The sequence below is a fragment of the Ictalurus punctatus genome, chromosome 28 (genome assembly GCF_001660625.3).
Source record: "Ictalurus punctatus breed USDA103 chromosome 28, Coco_2.0, whole genome shotgun sequence".
Lineage (NCBI taxonomy): Eukaryota > Metazoa > Chordata > Actinopteri > Siluriformes > Ictaluridae > Ictalurus > Ictalurus punctatus.
This window is the reverse complement of record NC_030443.2, coordinates 19,973,745-19,993,910: the sequence shown is the minus strand read 5'-3', so window position 1 is coordinate 19,993,910 and position 20,166 is coordinate 19,973,745. Positions and strand designations below refer to the sequence as shown.

At 43.1% G+C, this 20,166-nt stretch overlaps 2 protein-coding genes across 2 annotated transcripts; one reads left to right on the top strand and one right to left on the bottom strand.

Annotated features, from left to right (window-relative positions):
• The first annotated feature begins 6,454 nt into the window (after positions 1-6,454).
• LOC108260161 (macrophage-capping protein) lies at positions 6,455-8,990 on the top strand. The gene is made up of 7 exons (XM_047151790.2): positions 6,455-6,623; positions 6,743-6,897; positions 7,046-7,207; positions 7,368-7,517; positions 7,619-7,702; positions 8,306-8,438; positions 8,525-8,990. Exons 1-7 carry the CDS (start codon positions 6,455-6,457, stop codon positions 8,641-8,643), a joined length of 972 nt encoding a protein of 323 aa, XP_047007746.2. The 3' UTR covers positions 8,644-8,990.
• Positions 8,991-10,143: 1,153 nt separating this feature from the next.
• tp53 (tumor protein p53) lies at positions 10,144-19,331 on the bottom strand (the record flags this gene model as incomplete). The annotated part of the gene is given in 11 exon segments (NM_001200076.1): positions 10,144-10,613; positions 10,869-10,972; positions 11,162-11,244; positions 11,442-11,575; positions 11,658-11,767; positions 11,892-12,004; positions 12,134-12,320; positions 17,504-17,683; positions 17,853-17,886; positions 18,477-18,605; positions 19,315-19,331. Coding segments are annotated over 10 exon segments (1,131 nt in total). The 3' UTR covers positions 10,144-10,513.
• Positions 19,332-20,166: the final 835 nt, after the last annotated feature.

The following is a 20,166-nucleotide window of genomic DNA, read 5'->3' as shown; positions in this document are numbered from 1 at the left end:
ACATCACATCTCTGTATCACATCTACATCACATCTCTACATCACATCTACATCACATCTCTGTATCACATCTCTACATCACATCTACATCACATCTACGTCACATCTACATCACATCTACGTCACATCTACATCACATCTACATCACATCTCTGCATCACATCTACATCACATCTCTGTATCTCTGTATCACATCTCTACATCACATCTACATCACATCTCTACATCACATCTACATCACATCTACATCACATCTCTACATCACATCTACATCACATCTCTGTATCACATCTCTACATCACATCTACATCACATCTCTACATCACATCTACATCACATCTCAACATCACATCTCTGCATCACATCTACATCACATCTACATCACATCTACGTCACATCTCTACATCACATCTACATCAAATCTCTACATCACATCTACGTCACATCTAAATCACATCTCTACATCACATCTACATCACATCTACGTCACATCTACATCACATCTACATCACATCTCTGCATCACATCTCTGCATCACATCTACGTCACATCTGCGTCACATCTACGTCACATCTACATCACATCTACGTCACATCTACATCACATCTACATCACATCTCTGTATCACATCTACATCACATCTCTACATCACATCTACATCACATCTACATCACATCTGCATCACATCTCTGCATCACATCTCTGCATCACATCTACGTCACATCTACGTCACATCTACATCACATCTACGTCACATCTACATCACATCTACATCACATCTCTGCATCACATCTACATCACATCTCTACATCACATCCACATCACATCTACATCACATCTGCATCACATCTCTGCATCACATCTCTGCATCACATCTACGTCACATCTACGTCACATCTACATCACATCTACATCACATCTACATCACATCTCTGCATCACATCTCTACATCACATCTACATCACATCTACATCACATCTGCATCACATCTCTGCATCACATCTCTGCATCACATCTACGTCACATCGTCACATCTACGTCACATCTACATCACATCTACATCACATCTCTGTATCACATCTACATCACATCTCTACATCACATCTACGTCACATCTACGTCACATCTACATCACATCTACATCACATCTCTGTATCACATCTACATCACATCTCTACATCACATGTACATCACATCTACATCACATCTCTGCATCACATCTATATCACATCTACGTCACATCTACATCACATCTACATCACATCTACATCACATCTCTGTATCACATCTCTACAGTGAGGGAAAAAAGTATTTGATCCCCTGCTGATTTTGTACGTTTGTCCACTGACAAAGAAATGATCAGTCTGTAATTTTAATGGTAGTTGTATTTGAACAGTCAGAGACAGAATAACAACAAAAAAAATCCAGAAAAACTCATGTCAAAAATGTTATAAATTGATTTGATTTTAATGAGGGAAATAAGTATTTGACCCCCTCTCAATCAGAAAGATTTCTGGCTCCCAGGTGTCTTTTATACAGGTGACGAGCTGAGATTAGGAGCACACTCTTAAAGGGAGTTCTCCTAATCTCAGTTTGTTACCTGTATAAAAGACACCTGTCCACAGAAGCAATCAATCAATCAGATTCCAAACTCTCCACCATGGCCAAGACCAAAGAGCTCTCCAAGGATGTCAGGGACAAGATTGTAGACCTACACAAGTCTGGAATGGGCTACAAGACCATTGCCAAGCAGCTTGGTGAGAAGGTGACAACAGTTGGTGCGATTATTCGCAAATGGAAGAAACACAAAAGAACTGTCAATCTCCCTCGGCCTTGGGCTCCATGCAAGATCTCACCTCGTGGAGCTGCAATGATCATGAGAACAGTGAGGAATCAGCCCAGAACTACACGGGAGGATCTTGTCAATGATCTCAAGACAGCTGGGACCATAGTCACCAAGAAAACAATTGGTAACACACTACGCCGTGAAGGACTGAAATCCTGCAGCACCCACAAGGTCCGCTGCTCAAGAAAGCACATATACATGCCCGTCTGAAGTTTGCCAATGAACATCTGAATGATTCAGAGGACAACTGGGTGAAAGTGTTGAGGTCAGATGAGATAAAATGGAGCTCTTTGGCATCAACTCAACTCGCCGTGTTTGGAGGAGGAGGAATGCCTATGACCCCAAGAACACCATCCCCACCGTCAAACATGGAGGTGGAAACATTATGCTTTGGGGGTGTTTTTCTGCTAAGGGGACAGGACAACTTCACCGCATCAAAGGGACAATGGACGGGGCCATGTACCGTCAAATCTTGGGTGAGAACCTCCTTCCCTCAACCAGGGCATTGAAAACGGGTCGTGGACGGGTATTCCAGCATGACAATGACCCAAAACACACGGCCAAGGCAACAAAGGAGTGGCTCAAGAAGAAGCACATTAAGGTCCTGGGGTGGCCTAGCCAGTCCCCAGACCTTAATCCCATAGAAAATCTGTGGAGGGAGCTGAAGGTTCGAGTTGCCAAACGTCAGCCTCGAAACCTTAATGACTTGGAGAAGATCTGCAAAGAGGAGTGGGACAAAATCCCTCCTGAGATGTGTGCAAACCTGGTGGCCAACTACAAGAAACGTCTGACGTCTGTGATTGCCAACAAGGGTTTTGCCACCAAGTACTAAGTCATGTTTTGCAGAGGGGTCAAATACTTATTTCCCATTTCCCAATTTCCTCATTAAAATGCAAATCAATTTATAACATTTTTGACATGCGTTTTTCTGGATTTTTTTGTTGTTATTCTGTCTCTCACTGTTCAAATAAATCTACCATTAAAATTATAGACTGATCATTTCTTTGTCAGTGGGCAAACGTACAAAATCAGCAGGGGATCAAATACTTTTTTCCTTCACTGTACATCACATCTACATCACATCTCTACATCACATCTACACATCAAATCTACATCACATCTCTACATCACATCTACATCACATCTCTGTATCACATCTACATCACATCTACATCACATCTACATCACATCTCTGCATCACATCTACATCACATCTACATCACATCTCTGCATCACATCTACATCACATCTACATCACATCTCTGCATCACATCTACATCACATCTACATCACATCTCTGCATCACATCTACATCACATCTACATCACATCTACATCACATCTCTGTATCACATCTCTACATCACATCTACATCACATCTACATCACATCTACATCACATCTCTACATCACATCTACATCACATCTCTACATCACATCTACATCACATCTACGTCACATCTCTGTATCACATCTCTGTATCACATCTACATCACATCTACATAACATCTCTGCATCACATCTCTGCATCACATCTACATCACATCTACATCACATCTCTGCATCACATCTACATCACATCTACATCACATCTACGTCACATCTCTGTATCACATCTCTACATCACATCTACATCACATCTCTACATCACATCTACATCACATCTCTACATCACATCTCTACATCACATCTACATCACATCTCTACATCACATCTCTACATCACATCTACATCACATCTCTACATCACATCTACATCACATCTCTGTATCACATCTCTACATCACATCTACATCACATCTCTGTATCACATCTACATCACATCTACATCACATCTACATCACATCTCTACATCACATCTACATCACATCTCTACATCACATCTACATCACATCTCTGTATCACATCTCTACATCACATCTCTACATCACATCTCTGTATCACATCTCTGCATCACATCTACATCACATCTCTACATAACATCTACATCACATCTACATCACATCTCTACATCACATCTCTACATCACATCGACATCACATCGACATCACATCTCTACATCACATCTACATCACATCTCTGCATCACATCTACATCACATCTACATCACATCTACATCACATCTACATCACATCTCTGTATCACATCTCTACATCACATCTCTACATCACATCTACATCACATCTCTACATCACATCTACATCACATCTACATCACATCTACATCACATCTCTACATCACATCTACATCACATCTCTGTATCACATCTACATCACATCTACATCACATCTCTACATCACATCTACATCACATCTCTGTATCACATCTACATCACATCTACATCACATCTCTGTATCACATCTACATCACATCTACATCACATCTCTGTATCACATCTCTACATCACATCTACATCACACCTACGTCACATCAACTACTATCACACTACTACTATCCTGTGCTGTGAATGATCCTCAGAAATTAGGCCGTAGTTTAGCTGCTGTAACTAAAACAATAAAGTGAAATTGTTCAGACTTTGGGGTTTAATGTGTTTATTTTAGGATTTTTAATATTATTTATAGTGACAGATAATGAAGGGTTCTAGTGTGCGCTACCATCATCTATCCTCCTCTTCACTAAACTGTTTCAGAACAAACCCGTTTGTCTACCCTGAGCGTTAAAGTGTGTGTGTGTGTGTGTGTGTGTGTGTGTGTGTGTGTGTGTGTGTTATATTATTATTCAGTCCTGAGTCTCCTCATGTCCTGAGAATTTTTAATCAGCCAAAGCACCAGAATTCCTCCTGCAGAACCTCCTGAACCTGACCTACATTTACACAGAAAAGAGAGAAAAGAAAGTATGTGTGTGTGTGTGTGTGTGTGTGTGTGTGTGTGTGTGTGTGCGTGTGTGTGTGCGTCTGTTATATTATTATTCAGTCCTGTGTCTACTAAGCTTCCAATAGCAAAGTTGAGGCCTTTACTTTATATTCACTCTTATTATAATAATAATAATAATTATTATTATTATTATTATTGTTGTTTTTGTTGTTGTTGTTGTTACCATTAAAGGAGCAGTTTGGCCCAACACTCTGAGTACATGTGTATAAATCTGAGTGTCGTGGTGGTACAGTGACGATCATCACCTTCTCACAGCTCCAGAGTTCCCCGGTTCTGTCCTTATCTCGGGTTACTCTGTGTGTGTTGGTGTGTTTTTTGCTTGTGTGTTTTTTGTTTGTGGGTGTGTGTGTGTGTAGTTTCACATATTCTACCCGTGTGTGTGTGTGATGTTTCTCTGTCCTGTACCGTATGTATTCTCACCTCTAGGGTTCCTCGTACTGACTCCGGATCCAGACCAGGACCAGGATGAAGTGTTTACTGAAAGCGAGTGAATTTACAACTATGTAATAAACACACAGCATGTTCACCCACACGGGACGGAGCTGCACTCAGAACACAGTCTGTTATAACCAATCAGAAATCAGCTATCACTGTGTGTGTGTGTGTGTGTGTGTGTGGGGTTGGAGTGTAGTGATGTAGGGTGTGTGGAGGCAGTGATGTGAGAACGAGTGCAGGAGCTCAGTCAGTCAGCACTGTGTGAGGAGTGTGTCACTACAGACAAGGATAGACCTGAGAGAGGTGAGTTCAGACACACACACACACCACACATACAAACACATACACACACACACACACACACACAATATTATTCCTTTAATTAAATAAATTATACTGAATAAATAACAGGATTCAAGTTGAACAGTTGAGTTCTGCGCTACACACAGCAGCACAGGACACACTAAACCAAATACTCACCATCTTATCATTTTACTGCATGTCAGTTCTCGCTGTGTGTCAGTATTCTGTGTGTGTGTCAGTATTCTGTGTGTGTGTGTGTCAGTATTCTGTGTGTGTGTGTGTCAGTACTGTGTGTGTTTCAGTTCTCTCTGTGTGTTAGTACTCTGTGTGTGTTAGTACTCTGTGTGTTTTAGTTCTCTGTGTGTGTCAGTTCTCTGTGTCAGTACTCTGTTTGTCAGTACTCTATGCTTGTTAGTTCTGTGTCAGTACCCTGTGTGTGTCAGTTCTCTGTGTGTTTAAGTACATTGTATTTTAGTATTGTGTGTGTCTGTAATCAGTGTGTTAGTACAGCGTTTGTGTCAGTAAATCATTTTATATTATAAACTCAGATACGGTTTGGTTAACAAGAGAAAACATAGAAGTGTATGTGTATGTGTGTGTATGTATATGTGTGTTTGTGTGTGTGTGTGTGTGTGTATGTGTGTTTATGTGTGCGTGTGTGTGTGTGTGTGTGTGTGTGTGTGTGTATGATTGAGCATCAGTTAGCCTAATGAATAATTTGTGCGGTGTGATTGGGGCTCGTTTTACAGGTGCATTATGGGGGATCTCTCACTCTCACCTCATCCTGTGCTCGTTTTGTCTCTGCTTCATGTAGCCTGACGGTGACCTTTGACCTCTGTGTATCACCCTGTCTTTATCTCTTCATCCTCTCCACCCTTCACTGACCCTAATGTTCCATTTCTCTTTGTCTGACTCACAGTGTGTGTGTGTGTGTGTGTGTGTGTGTGTGTGTGTGTGTGTGTGTGTGTGTGTTCAGTGTGATGTTCCCAGTGTGTGTGTGTGTGCTTGGTGAAGGTGTGTTTGGATGGAGGGTGGAGAAGTTGAAGGCCGTGCAGCTGGACAGCAGGCAGTTGGGTGTGTTTTACACCGGAGACTCCTACATCATCCTGAACAAACACTGCGAGGGGGCGGAGCTACACATGTGGATGGGTGAGAGGTGGAAATCCAGGGATTAATAAATGAACTTGAACATTTGGGACAGAGCCAGAGTGTGTATATGATTACAGTCATATCTCATCCACCCCTGACCTCTGACCTCTGACCTGTAGGGGAGGAGTCATCGCGGGATGAGCAGTGTGCCTGTGCCATGTTGGCCACTCAGCTGGACCAGTTCCTCGGGGGGGACGCTGTACAGCACAGACAGGAGCAGGGACACGAGACAGAAGAGTTCATGAAGCTCTTCCCTAATGGACTGAACTATAAAGTACACATACAGTAACTCTAATTTACATACTGGCTGTGATTGGTCCAGAGACGCATCACAATCACATAGCCCCGCCCCCTAAATTAGCTTTATACAATTGTACTGAGTACATCTCAGTTTTACACTGTGTGTGTGTGTGTGTGTGTAGAGTGGGGGTGTAGAGTCCGGGTTCAGGCGGGTGCAGATGGAGTGTGTGCCGGTGCGATGTCTTTATCAGGTTAAAGGAAAGAGAAACATCTGTGTGAGAGAGGTGGAGGTGAACTGGAGGAGCTTCAACTCTGGAGACTGCTTCATCCTCGATCTGGGACAGGTGTGTGTGTGTGTGTGTGTGTGTGTGTGTGTGTGTGTGTGTTTATTACATTTCAGTTGTCTCACCTCAGGATTATTTTGTCATTGGATTTTTTCACCACTGTTGCTTAAAAACACAAACTGTGAGAACTGTGTGTGTGTGTGTGTGTGTGTGTGTTCAGCTCATCATCTCGTGGAGTGGCTGTAAATCGAGTGTGTTTGAGAGACAGAAGGTTCGTCAGATCGCCGCTTTAATCAGAGACACGGAGAGAAATGGCAAAGCCCACATCCGTGATGTCACACAGGGGGAGGAGCCACTAGAGATGGTCCAGGTACACACACACACACACACACACACATTCACACACACAAACACACAAATTTTCCCCTTCAGTTATCAGAGTTAACCTTTCCTCCTCCTGATGATTGACAGGTTCTTGGTCCAATCCCAGCAATTGAAGACTCATTTGAGGAGGACAGTGAGGCAGACAGGACAAACTCCGCCTCTCTCTACAAGGTGGGAGGTCTCTGTCACTCTAAACTTCCTATTGTGTGTTTCGTAGGTCCTGTTCACACCTGACAGTTACCTGTGTGCTGGGTGATGGGATTGTTAGGGGGTCAGTGCAGGTGTGGGCGGGGTCCAGCGTGTCCCGAAGACACTTTGTGACCCGATCACTGAAACCACTGAGAGAGGATTAGAGGGACATTTCTGCCTGAAAATAAAAGCAGCAGAAGACTGATGTGAGAAACTTCCCTCTCTCCAACGGGAACAAGACACCAGGTGTGCACAGGACCTACTGCACCACTGCTTCTCCTGATCCCATTCACTTCATCAGTGGAGTGCAGTCAGGAGCACAATTCACCGCTGTGTGCGTGTGTGCGTTTGTGTGTGTGCGTGTGTTTGTGTGTGTGTTTTTGTGTGTGGGTGTGTTTGTGTGTGTGTGTGTGTGTGTGTGTGTGTATGTGTGTGTGTTTGTGTGTATGTGTGTGTGTTTGTGTGTGTGTGTGTGTGTGTGTATGTGTGTGTGTTTGTGTGTATGTGTGTGTGTTTGTGTGTGTGTGTGTGTGTGTGTATGTGTGTGGGTTTGTGTGTATGTGTGTGTGTGTGTGTGTGTGTTAGGTGTCTGATGCTTTGGGCTGCCTGTCTGTCACTCGGCTGTGTGATAAAGCGCCTTTCGATCAGAAACTACTGCAGAGAGACGACTGCTTCATCCTCGACAATGGAGCCAACGGCAAGATCTTCATCTGGAAAGGTGTGTGTGTGTGTGTGTGTGTGTGTGTGTCAGAGGGTGTACAGAGTGCAGTAATGGTTGTCATTGGTTGGGGATTTGACTGACAGGTGGTGGTGCCAATGTGGAGGAGAAGAGGGCGGTGCTGCAAATAGCAGATGAGTTTATTCTGAGGATGGGTTACTGCAGAGCCACAACTCAGGTAAACACACGCACACACATTCATTAACTAAAAATTCTGAAATAGAAGCTCATTGAAAGTTTTGTTTTGTGTGTGTGCGGGCAGGTGGAGATTTTTCCTCAAGGTCGTGAGTCTGTTCTTTTCAAACAGTTTTTCCAAAGCTGGGGTTAAACAAACACGCACGCACGCACGCACGCAGAGAACATTCAGTCATTCACTATGAGTTCGAAACTGACTGTAATTAGAGCTGTGATTTATTTCTTTCTGAAACATGTGTAAATAAAATGCCAGGGGGTGTGTGTGCGTGTGTGTTAGGTTTGATGTTTAATTGTATTATATAATGATCTCCCAGTCAGATTCCACATTATAAAACACTACTATTGACCTATAAAGCACTGAATGGTCTCATGCTGCAGTACCTGAGTGAACTGCTGGTCTTTTATGATCCATCACGCCTACTTCGGCCCCGCCTACTTCAGTCACGCCCACTTCAGTCACGTCTACTTCAGTCACGTCTACTTCAGTCACGCCTACTTCAGTCACGTCTACTTCAGTCACGCCTACTTCAGTCACGCCTACTTCAGTCACGTCTACTTCAGTCACGCCTACTTCAGTCACGTCTACTTCAGTCACGCCTACTTCAGTCACGCCTACTTCAGTCACGTCTACTTCAGTCACGCCTACTTCAGTCACGCCTACTTCAGTCACGTCTACTTCAGTCACGCCTACTTCAGTCACGTCTACTTCAGTCACGCCTACTTCCATTAGAAGGAGCAGGATCTTCACACACAGGAAACTAAACAATGAGGTGCAGGTGATGTCAGTGTGTGATTATAATAAGTGTGTGTGTGAAATGTAACCTCAGATCTCAGCGTTGTAGTGTGGTAGAGCAAAAACTAAGCACACCCCTGTGTGTGTCTTGATCTCAAAAACGAACCATATGAATTTGGGGAAAATCGGAGAAAGTCAAATTTTTCACCCAAAAATTTAGTAAGGGGTGTTTGTGTTTTTTCGGGTGAAATGATTTTCCCCAAATTCACATTCACACACTCACTTAACTAGAACACAGCAAATAAAAAAAACACAGAAGCACTTTTATGAAAATTAAAGAACAAATTTTATGTTTCAGATTTTTTTTTTTTGAAAAAGAAAAAACAGACAATCTAAAGTACAGGTGTGTATAAAACAGGTGTGTATAAAACAGGTGTATATATAAAACTGTTTATAAATGAGAAATGACTGCAATATGAAATACATGAAAACATCAGCGAGTGAAAATTCCACAAAGAGGGAAAAATGTTTTAAATTAAGATTATCAGGTGTCCTGAGTGAGATTTTATTTCATGCACCGTTAAAATACACAGATCAAGTGTTTGGGAAAAAAACCCCATCCAATCAGTGACAGTGTGACGGCCAGCCGACCAATCAGAGGGGCTGGGATTATGACCCAATCAGGTGCAGGTTGTGTATGTCAGTGATCATGGAGAGTTTACTGACCTCACACAGACGTGTAGCAGTCAGTTTAAACTTCCAGACTGAATTAAACCCGGTCACATGATATAAAACACAGTGAGGGAAATCTTAACAAACTGGCAGAGTGAGAACGGTTCTAGATCTGATCTACTGACCGAGCGGTGAGAGAACACTGACCATCAGATTACATTAACATCTTCCAGTAGAACACTCACAGGAGGAGTGTGTGTGTGTGTGTGTGTATATGTGTGTGTATAGGAGACACCTGCATCTCCTTCTACTTTACATTTAAACTGGAGATGCAGAGTTAATGTGTTAGCGTGTGTGTATGAATGTAGAGTTAATGTGGGCGTGTCTCTAACAATCACACACAGACACACACATACACAGTTTAATATTTTTCCTCCGAACAGAAAGTAAATGCACCCCTCCCCATCTCTCTCTCTCAGTCCGAGTCGCTCTTCTCCTCCTTCACCAGTCGTTTCTTCCCTCGTTTGGGCTCCGCTGCAGCTCCGTCTCTCTCCTTCCTGCAGGTTTTAGACAGACTGAAACACAGCAAGGAGACAATTCACACTCCAGAGGTTTTATTTTAAACAAACATCAAACATCAAAACATCATTTTGATGAGGTCATAATTAGTGTTACAGCAGCCGACCAATCAACATATCTGGTTGTACACACATCCCAGTCCTAACACACACACACACACACACACACACACACACACGCGTAGTTTCTTTCACTCAGCATTATTTTGTGTGTACATATTTACCACAGATAAGCACTTGGTGTGTACTCACAGTTTCTGGCGATACTTCTCCTGGTCAGCAGGGGGCACCAGCTCACTGAGCTCCAGACCATCATTAATCTTCTTCAGAAACTCATAACGCTCTTTCCCACGCACCTGCATGCATGCACACACACACACACACACACACATATATACATACATACATACATACATACATATATATATATATATATATATATATATACACACACACATATATACACACACACACACACACACACACACAGCTTACATAGATATCTATATGTAGTGAAGATGCTCTGTGCATGTGTGTGTGTGTACCTGCAGTGTGTAAATCTCATCATCACTGCTGCTGTTCTTGGATTTCTTACTGGCCTCAGGGTGAGAAGGGGGATCCTTCATGCCTGAGGGGTCAGAGGTAAAAGGTCAAAGGGTTAGGGTTATACACTTCCATCAGACCTCCGCTGTGTCCTAAATCTCTCCCTGCTCCCTACTCAGTACAGTATGTACACTATGTAGTGCACTAGATCAGAGCAGCATTCAGGGTTCTCTCTCTCTCTCGCTCTCACACACACACACACACACACACACACACACTTACTGCGCTTGGTGAGGGTTTTGCCAGAGGTTTTGGGTTCCTGCTGTTTTTTGAAGTTGCTCTCCTCTGTTTTCCTGTCACGCCCGGGACACGCACACACACGCACTTCAAACGTGCGCCTGCCCAACAGGTGACCACTACACACAGACATCATACTTAGATATATACAAACCAATAATACAAAATCTAACACACACACATACACACACACACACTCACTCCTGGGTTTCAAGTGTGATGATGGTGAGGATGGGGCGGCGGTTCATTCCCCCCATACAGCTGCTGTTACACATGTAGTTATACAGCACAGTGGTGCACTGTGATCCCACCTACACACACACACACACACACACACACACACACACACAGAGTTAACTGGTCTACACTTGTATGAATGTCCCATCATACTGTTAGTGGTGCAGTGTGAGAGATCGGAGGTCAGAGGTGACAGACCTGAGGAGGTTCGTAGGGCACCACCACACTGTGGCGCTGTGTGTTCCCGTCCTCCTGATAAACCGCTCGGGAATTCCCTTCCACACGGAGCAGGTGACCGGGAGGAGCTGGGCCTGATCCCCCCACCACACACACACAAACATACACAAAGGGTAGTGTTGGTTATCGTAGTCTCAAAAAAAATCACATGATGTGATTAACATGTGTAGTGAGTTATGAGGGGTGTGTGTGTGTGTGTGTACCATCACTGCTGTCGTTACTCCTCTCGTGGTGAGGACAGCGGCGCACCACCTCGGCCACGTGTTCTGATCTCTTGTACACGGCGGTGGCTCTGAGCACGGACCCCGGTGGGGGAGAAGAACTCACCGCCATCAGCACAGGACACGTCTTCGCCAACTGACAGAAGAGTTTATTCAGATCCGGAGAGTACTACACACACACACACACACACACACACACAGGAGACTAAATGATGAGGTGCGGGTGATGTCAGTGTGTGATGACAATGAGTGTGTGTGTGTGTGTGTGTGTGTTTGTGAGTGTGAGAGTGTGTCTCAGATCTCCGCTTTGGAGTTCGACAAAGTGAAAGTATGTTACTCCTTTGTGTGTCTCTGCTTCTGCATTTCTCTGATTTTCCCAAAATTCACACTGTTAGTTACTGAGATAAAGACATCAAGATACATCAGGAACTCCATCAGGAACTCCATCAGGAACTCTCATTACAGAAACACTCACCTGCTAGAACTTCTGTACAGACAGCAGTATATAACACAGCCCTGCTGAACACCTTGGACTGATCCACTCTACCTCTGCAGTGGCTGAAGCTGGTGCTCACAGGTTCAGCACAGAAACTGCTCTTCTAAACCTTTTAAATAATCTCCAACAAAATAAGGACTCAATAGGACTGTAAGGACTGTAATCTGTCAATTCTAGTTCTTCAGATCTCAGTGCTGGGGCAAATACATTTTCACACGGGACCACACAGGTACTGGATAACGTTTTTGCTTCAGTAAATATCATCATTTACACCTGTATTGTGCATTCACTCAGACTGCCTTTGTGCAGATCTCCAACATAATCCTTTCGGAGATTAAAACTAAATCTAAGATAAACACAAACAGAAGATATTTCTCACATCTGGACTGAACTCTGCAGCAGTGTTTTGGAGGATTACTGAAGAGCTCGGAATGCAGCTGCAAGAACACGGACATGCCCGGACTGAAGAATCACATCACTTACAGAATGATTTTAATTGTCTTCATGGTGCTCCTACACACCTGTGTAACACGATGATTAAATATCCTCCTGATAGACCACTCGGGTCGTCCAGAACCAGAACTCGGGGAGTCGGGCTTCAGTCACTACGGGTCGAACTTGCGGACCTCCTGGTCCCGAACACGCGCTTCACTCCAGCAGCACTGTAACGTCTCTCAGAGCGCACTCGTTCACTCGGACCGTGACTCGAGACATTTCACTTACAAACTTCATTTTACTTCATCCTTTTATTTCTATTTTATTTCTTATTACTGATTTTATTTGTATGTATGTATCATGTATCCGTCATGTACATGTACGTCTTTTGTAGCGCTGCAACAACTAATGGATAAAATGGATAATAATCGATGATAAAAATGGTTGTAGTGAATCAATACGGATTAGTGGGTCTGCGCGACGTAGGGGAGATTTACTCATTACGTAACTTCTGTACTGAAAACACGCTTCGGCGAGTAAATACTAAAGTTGTGTCCCAAAATAAGTACTGTACACTTACACTGTGTATGCTACTGTCTAGTGTGTGGATTTTAGAAAGGTAATATCATCTCTAATATAACACTAGCGGGTTTTTTACTAACTGGAAGTATAAGCCACGACGGCGCATGATGTCATAGCACGCTAGCATTAGCAAACACCCTATAATGTCACAATGACTTTCTTCAGTTTACTTTCAGTCAGCGTTACCTTTCATTCCCAACATGACCTGAGTCCTCATCAGACGGAGGAGAAATCGTCAAGAACGTCCTCTAAGGCAGGGAGCATTGTAAAACACCGCGGAGACCAAACAGTGCTGCACGAGCACAAAGTTATGTTTATATCCAAAATGCTCCACTGTGTGTAAGGAGCAGGGGAAACTGGTGCGAGTTGTTTAAAAGGTTTAGTTTAAGTTTATTGTCATTGTATGGTGTATCTGCGTGCTTGCAGTGTAAATTCTGTAGTTAATTATAACGGAAGTGATGTGTTAGTAACGAGGCCGCGGTGCTCCTCATGCGTGATGTAGACGCGCTGATAGAGTGTAGCACGAGTCAGATCTGTAATGTCTAATTAAAACACTATGATCAAAAATAAACGTAAAATAATATGAAACAACAGGGTGCAGTGAAAGAGTTTTTATTATTAATTTAGGACTATAGTTTAATTGGATGCTTTTTGTGCATCCGTAAAAAATAACGCATAAATACTATAAAATTATATATGTATATAAATATTATACTATACTGTATAATATATAGGTACACTTACCTACTGTACATTAGCTCAGATACATGTATATACTACTATATAGCAGGTAAGTTCGCGGTTTGGGACGCAGCCGTGCTCTCGTTTGCCGTCACACAGTTGAGCGCTGCCGTGTGTGTACGTGTCCTGTCGCACAATGCGGTGAAAATTCACACGATGTTAATAATATGATGAAGGTGTTTACATGTCTGTAACGTGACTAAAACAGGAATACTCCACACGTCTTAATTCCATTAGTGTTTACTTCGAGTATGACTTTAATCAGATTAAGGTAATTAATCATCTCTGTTTACATGCTAGATTCCTAATCAGAGTATCGTCTTAATATCAGATTATTATTGTCCATGTAAACGTACTGACTGTGAGGACATCTGGTCCTAAGATATAAAACATGCTACACTCTCACACACACTCTAACACACACTCTCACACACACACTCACACACACACTCACACACACACAGAATGCAGGTTAGAGGACCATTATCTGCTGTTTAGCATTTAAAGTCTAATTTCTCTATTACCCACCCAAATTAAAAAATCCTGCTCCTCCTCACACACACTCTCACACTCACACACACACACACACACACACACACACACACACACACACACAAGCACTCACCCGTTGTGTCTTTACAAGTGCTCTCTTAAAGGCAAGAAGCAGAAGTTTGGGATGCTGATCTCTCCTTTGTGGTTTCTCTCTCTCTCTCGCTCATTCACACACACACACACACACACACACACACACACATATATACACACACACCCTCCCACTCCACACAGCGGAGCAGACAGAGCAGACATGTTCAGACATGTCTCTATAGGACGACTGATGTAGAAACACTTGCTACATGAAAGGAAGCACAGATGCATTCTGGGAAAAATAAGAACTCTAAAGTACACGGACACTGAATTTATTACCCTGACATCTTAATATCCTGTCCTATTTATTTATTTAGAAGCAACTTATAATAACCTTTCACTCTTGAACATAAAAGTGCTTTAAATATAAAAGTGCATAAAGTGAATACTTATGATGAAGTCTATTAAATTAATAATATATTTGTGCACTTAACTGAAAAAGGGGCATAAAAAAAAAAATCATACAAAGGAACTGTATATTTAATATCATCTAAAACACAAGAAACAGCAGAGCATAAGTATTGGCACCCACAATCCAGCATTTATCAGTAGTGTAACTTACAGCCAAAGGAGGCGGAGCAACAGGACGTGGGAGGGGCATGTGGCACAAAAATTTTAAACAGAGTGATAATCCCGTGTGTAAAACAGTGTGTGAGTGTGTGTGTGTGTGTGTGTGTGTGTGTGGTTCCAGATACTGGTTCCTAATCGGAGTTCCTGAACCAGGCACCGAGTCTCACTGTGCTGTTCACTCCATCAGGAATAAACCCCTCAGGAACGTGCTGTTAGAGGAAATTAATCAACACCAGGGTAGTGTAATGCAGCTCAGAGTTACTCATCACCCTTAGAGTTGATTATTTTCCTCTGACAGCACGTCCACAAGTGTTTCATTCCTCTTACTCCACCGCAACCTTCCAACAACTACACATTTATTTATTACAGAATGACACGTACGTTTTATCTGTTAATAATTACATTAATGAGTTCCTGTTGTCACTTACGTTACAGCAGCTGTAAACAGTCGCTCCCTCACCAGCCTCTCTTTATTCTCTCTCTTCAACATAATAAGACAAAAAAACGCAGCTTGTCACATTACTGATAAACTGCAAAGAAGCGCAAACTCCGAAGACATCTGAAAACGTAAACTTACAGCTTGGCCTCTGACTGTTACACAGCGCCGATGCTGGAGACGCTGATGTAACACACACGCAATTTATACACAAATCACTTCTCCCACAGTTTCATTGTCATTAGAAAAACATTTAATCCGCGCTTATACATTTATAATTAAGCTGGGGCAACCAGCAATACGCTCAACGCAGGACACGCCCACTAACGACCACATTAGTGTGATGTGATGTGTGTGCTGGTCTGGCTGTTCTGGGGGAGGTGGACGTGCTGGTGTTTCCTTTAACCCTTTCACTGCTGGACTAAAGTTCAGCGTGATAACCGAGACATGCCCGATCATGTCCGTCTAACACACACGCACACACACACAGTGGCAAGTGGGATACACACTGCAGAGAATTCACCATCAAACACCAAATATGATGAGCAGACAAGACGCAGGTAGGAATGATCACAACTCTCTTTTCATTTGTTAGGAAACGTTCATAAAATAGACGCATGTGTGTGTGTGAGTGAGTGAGAGTGTCAGAGTGAGTGTGAGAGTGAGTAACAATGTAGAATGAATGGAGCTCTATGATTAAGTGTACAGCTCTTCATACATACACACACTTCATTTCATGCCATGAAACAATAACAATAATTAAACATTTCACGTGTGTCTCACAATAAATGTAATAGCATATGGTTAGTTAAAGGGGTGGGGCGTTGTATCAGTTTAATAGTGTACGATTAGTTAAAGGGGTGGGGCGTTATATCAGTTCAATAGCGTATGTTAGTTAAAGGGGCGGGGCTTATATCCGTGTAATAGCGTACGGTTAGTTAAAGGGGCAGGGCATTATATCAGTGCAATAGCGTACGGTTAGTTAAAGGGGCAGGGCATTATATCAGTGCAATAGCGTACGGTTAGTTAAAGGGGCGGGGCATTATATCAGTGTAATAGCGTACGGTTAGTCAAAGGGACGGGGCTTTATATCAGTTTAACAGCATACGGTTAGTTAAAGGAGCGGGGCTTATGTCAGTGTAATAGCCTATGGTCATTTAAAGGGACGGGGCGTATAACTGTGTAATAGCGTATGGTTAATTAAAGGGGCGGGGCATTACATCAGTTTAATAGCGTACAAATATTTAAAGGGGCGGAGCTTATAACAGCGTAAAAACGTTAAAGATTAGATAATACTTTATTAATCCCCAGATGGAGAAATTAGGGGCATTACTTATTATTTAACTGAGACGTTTCAGCTTTCTAAAGATATATGAAGAGAGCGAGAGAATCCCAGAAATATGTTAGGTTTCAGACAAGCACGTGTGTGTGTGTGTGTTCTCCCCACCGTGCAGGTGACGGACTTGGCCGTACTGGACTCCTGGAAGTGCAGGGTGAAGTTGTGGAGTCCGGGGTAATCGGAGGTGACGGGGACGGTGGAGGTCGGAGGAGATGATGAGGACTGTGGCTGTAACATGTCGCTGAGCAGCAGCTCACAGGGTACGTCCTGCAGGTCGTCAGGGATGGGCTACACACACACTTAATTTTATTCAAGTATTTAAACGTTAAAATGTGTATAAAGTGATCGCAACATTAATTTGTCACATCACCCGTAACACATATACAGTATTATTACTAACACCATCGTGTGTGTGTGTGTGTGTGTGTGTGTGTGTGTGAGTGAGTGAGAGATTTACCTCTTCGTTTCCCCATGAGCTGTTATCACGAACTCTGTTGAGGAGAAAAAAATTCTCAGTGATAGATTAAACACACAGCCTTGGGTGCCAATATTTATTTCATCCACCCACTCAGGAGCCACACCTCATAATGGATTAAAGCCCAAGATGGACTGATTAAACAGTTAGAATATAGCTCCTGATTGGTCAGATGAAAACCTGTAGGGCTTTGTGAATAAGTTTGTATACCCCACAAGCTCCACTGCATATAAGCTCCAAGTGTACCACTGCACCTGTGTTTTTTAAAAAAATAAACTGACTCGTAACGTGTGCAGGGGTCACGACCTCAAGACTGTCTGACCTCGCACTGTGTACACCCGTCCTAACCGTTAATGTGACGTGCATTGCAGAGAGAAGGCTTTATCCCCAAGAGCTGAGCACAAACTCTGTATATGACCCGTCTCTCTCCCTCTCTTTATTCCATGTGTGTGTGTGTGTGTGTGTGTGTGTGTGTGAGTGTGTGTGAGTGTGTGTGTGTGTGTGTGTTGTGCAGTATACACCAGGCCTACACTCTGAGCAGTACAGGCATACGGTGGCTGCAGTGTGGACGTAAACGGGCCTGTATGTATGTACACAGTGACTCACATGAGGTTCCGTAGCCAGAGCTCTGCAAACTCCTGGCTGTCTGGAGGTTCCACCATCATGGTGTCTCTCTCTCCGTTTCCCTCCATATGGATCGGACGCTCGCACTCTGGGCAGAGAAGCTCAAACAGGCTGGAGGCACCGAGGACAAGGACATAAGGAAAGGAAAGAGGAAAATAAACACACACACACACACACACACACACACACAGGAAAAATCTACACAACACTAAACCTTCTCTAATAATGACTAATAGCCCCGCCCTCCTGTGTTAGGATTGGCAGCTTGTTTCCCGCATGTCCAATCGTTCGATTAGTTTGACCTACTAGCCAATCCGAGCGCAGGAGGGCGGGGCTTGTCATAAAATCTGTGTAAAGATGAGGGGGAAAAAAGCAGCTAATCGGCTAACGCAGCGCAATTAAACACAACAGCTAGCTAATGAAATTCTAGCACACGATTACCAACCTTACCGTAACGGACGCGCAGTAGAAAATAAACCTGTTAGCTAGATGTGTGTCGTTTACTGTGATTTCAGTACAGCTAGTAAAAGTAAGCTGAGGCGACATTCCGCAAACATTACAGGCCTCAGTCTTCCATCCAAACTATTCATTAAACACGGTTTATTCGTGTGAAATTCCACAGATCAAAGTAAATACTCCGCTAAATATATCTGTCATAGCGGAACAACACAAAAGACAAACACTGAAGCTAACTTTAAATTTAATACGGTTAAAAATCGGCTTTGCTTTAAAGACTAGCGCCGAATTTAACAGAAATCTGTTTACACGCCACACACGGACCGGCAAACAAGTGTGAAAGTGGATAAAGGTTAATGTTTACCTCCTCTCCCACTGAAAATCCCCGCGCGCACGCACACTGTGATTTCGTTCAGTCCTCTTCTCCAAAACAACTCCGCTTACTTCCGGCTTACTGAAAAACTCCACGCGCTCACGGGGAATTCCCCAGGAGGCGGAGTCAAACGGTCACGTGACACAACACAGCCGCCAATCTCGGCTTTTAATTTTTTAAGACCGCACGTGCGCTGCGTCTGTAATATTTTATTGTGTAGTATATTTTATTGTGTAGTATATTTTTCACTGATTTTAAGCCATTAAAGACACGTCATGAGGCGGGAAACAGCGCGCGACCCAGTTGCTTAATCGCGCGCTTTTCTGAATAAACGGTCGCCCTGAAGGGGGCGTTGTAGCACAGACCAGAGCAGACAAGTGATTGGCTCTGCGATTTATCAGCGGTATTACCGAAATAATACCGGGAGGTGTTTTAACCCGGAGGTGTGGTGTGTGGTTACACCGGAAATGCAGTGCAATTAAATTTCCATTGGCATTTAGATTATTGTACAAATTAAGCTCTGTGATCAGTGAAAGTTTGTGATTCTTACACGTTTTGGTCGTCAAGATAATCTTCACAGTTGAACACAACTTTGATGTGCAGAATCTGCAGAAGTGAAAAGCTCAAACTACACCACGGTCACATGACTTCGACGTCACCACCGCTACGTTTTGTTTGCAAGAGCGCGACTAGTAGGTGAGAATTCCTGTTCAGCGTGTTGGCGTTTAATGTCCCCAACAGCCTCCATAGTCCCATCTAGCCACTTGTTAGCAACTGCCTTTTTCAAAACACGTATAAGCTTTTTAAAAAATCCTGAGTAGGGTACTAATGATGTATTACTGA

Bases quoted from the DNA above. Each gene is read 5' to 3' on its own strand.
- LOC108260161 (XM_047151790.2), top strand. From the start codon at position 6,455: ATGTTCCCAGTGTGTGTGTGTGTGCTTGGTGAAGGTGTGTTTGGATGG. The intron at 7,208-7,367 runs GTGTGTGTGTGT...GTGTGTGTTCAG, and splicing joins TCATCCTCGATCTGGGACAG to CTCATCATCTCGTGGAGTGG. The intron at 8,439-8,524 runs GTGTGTGTGTGT...TTTGACTGACAG, and splicing joins CAAGATCTTCATCTGGAAAG to GTGGTGGTGCCAATGTGGAG.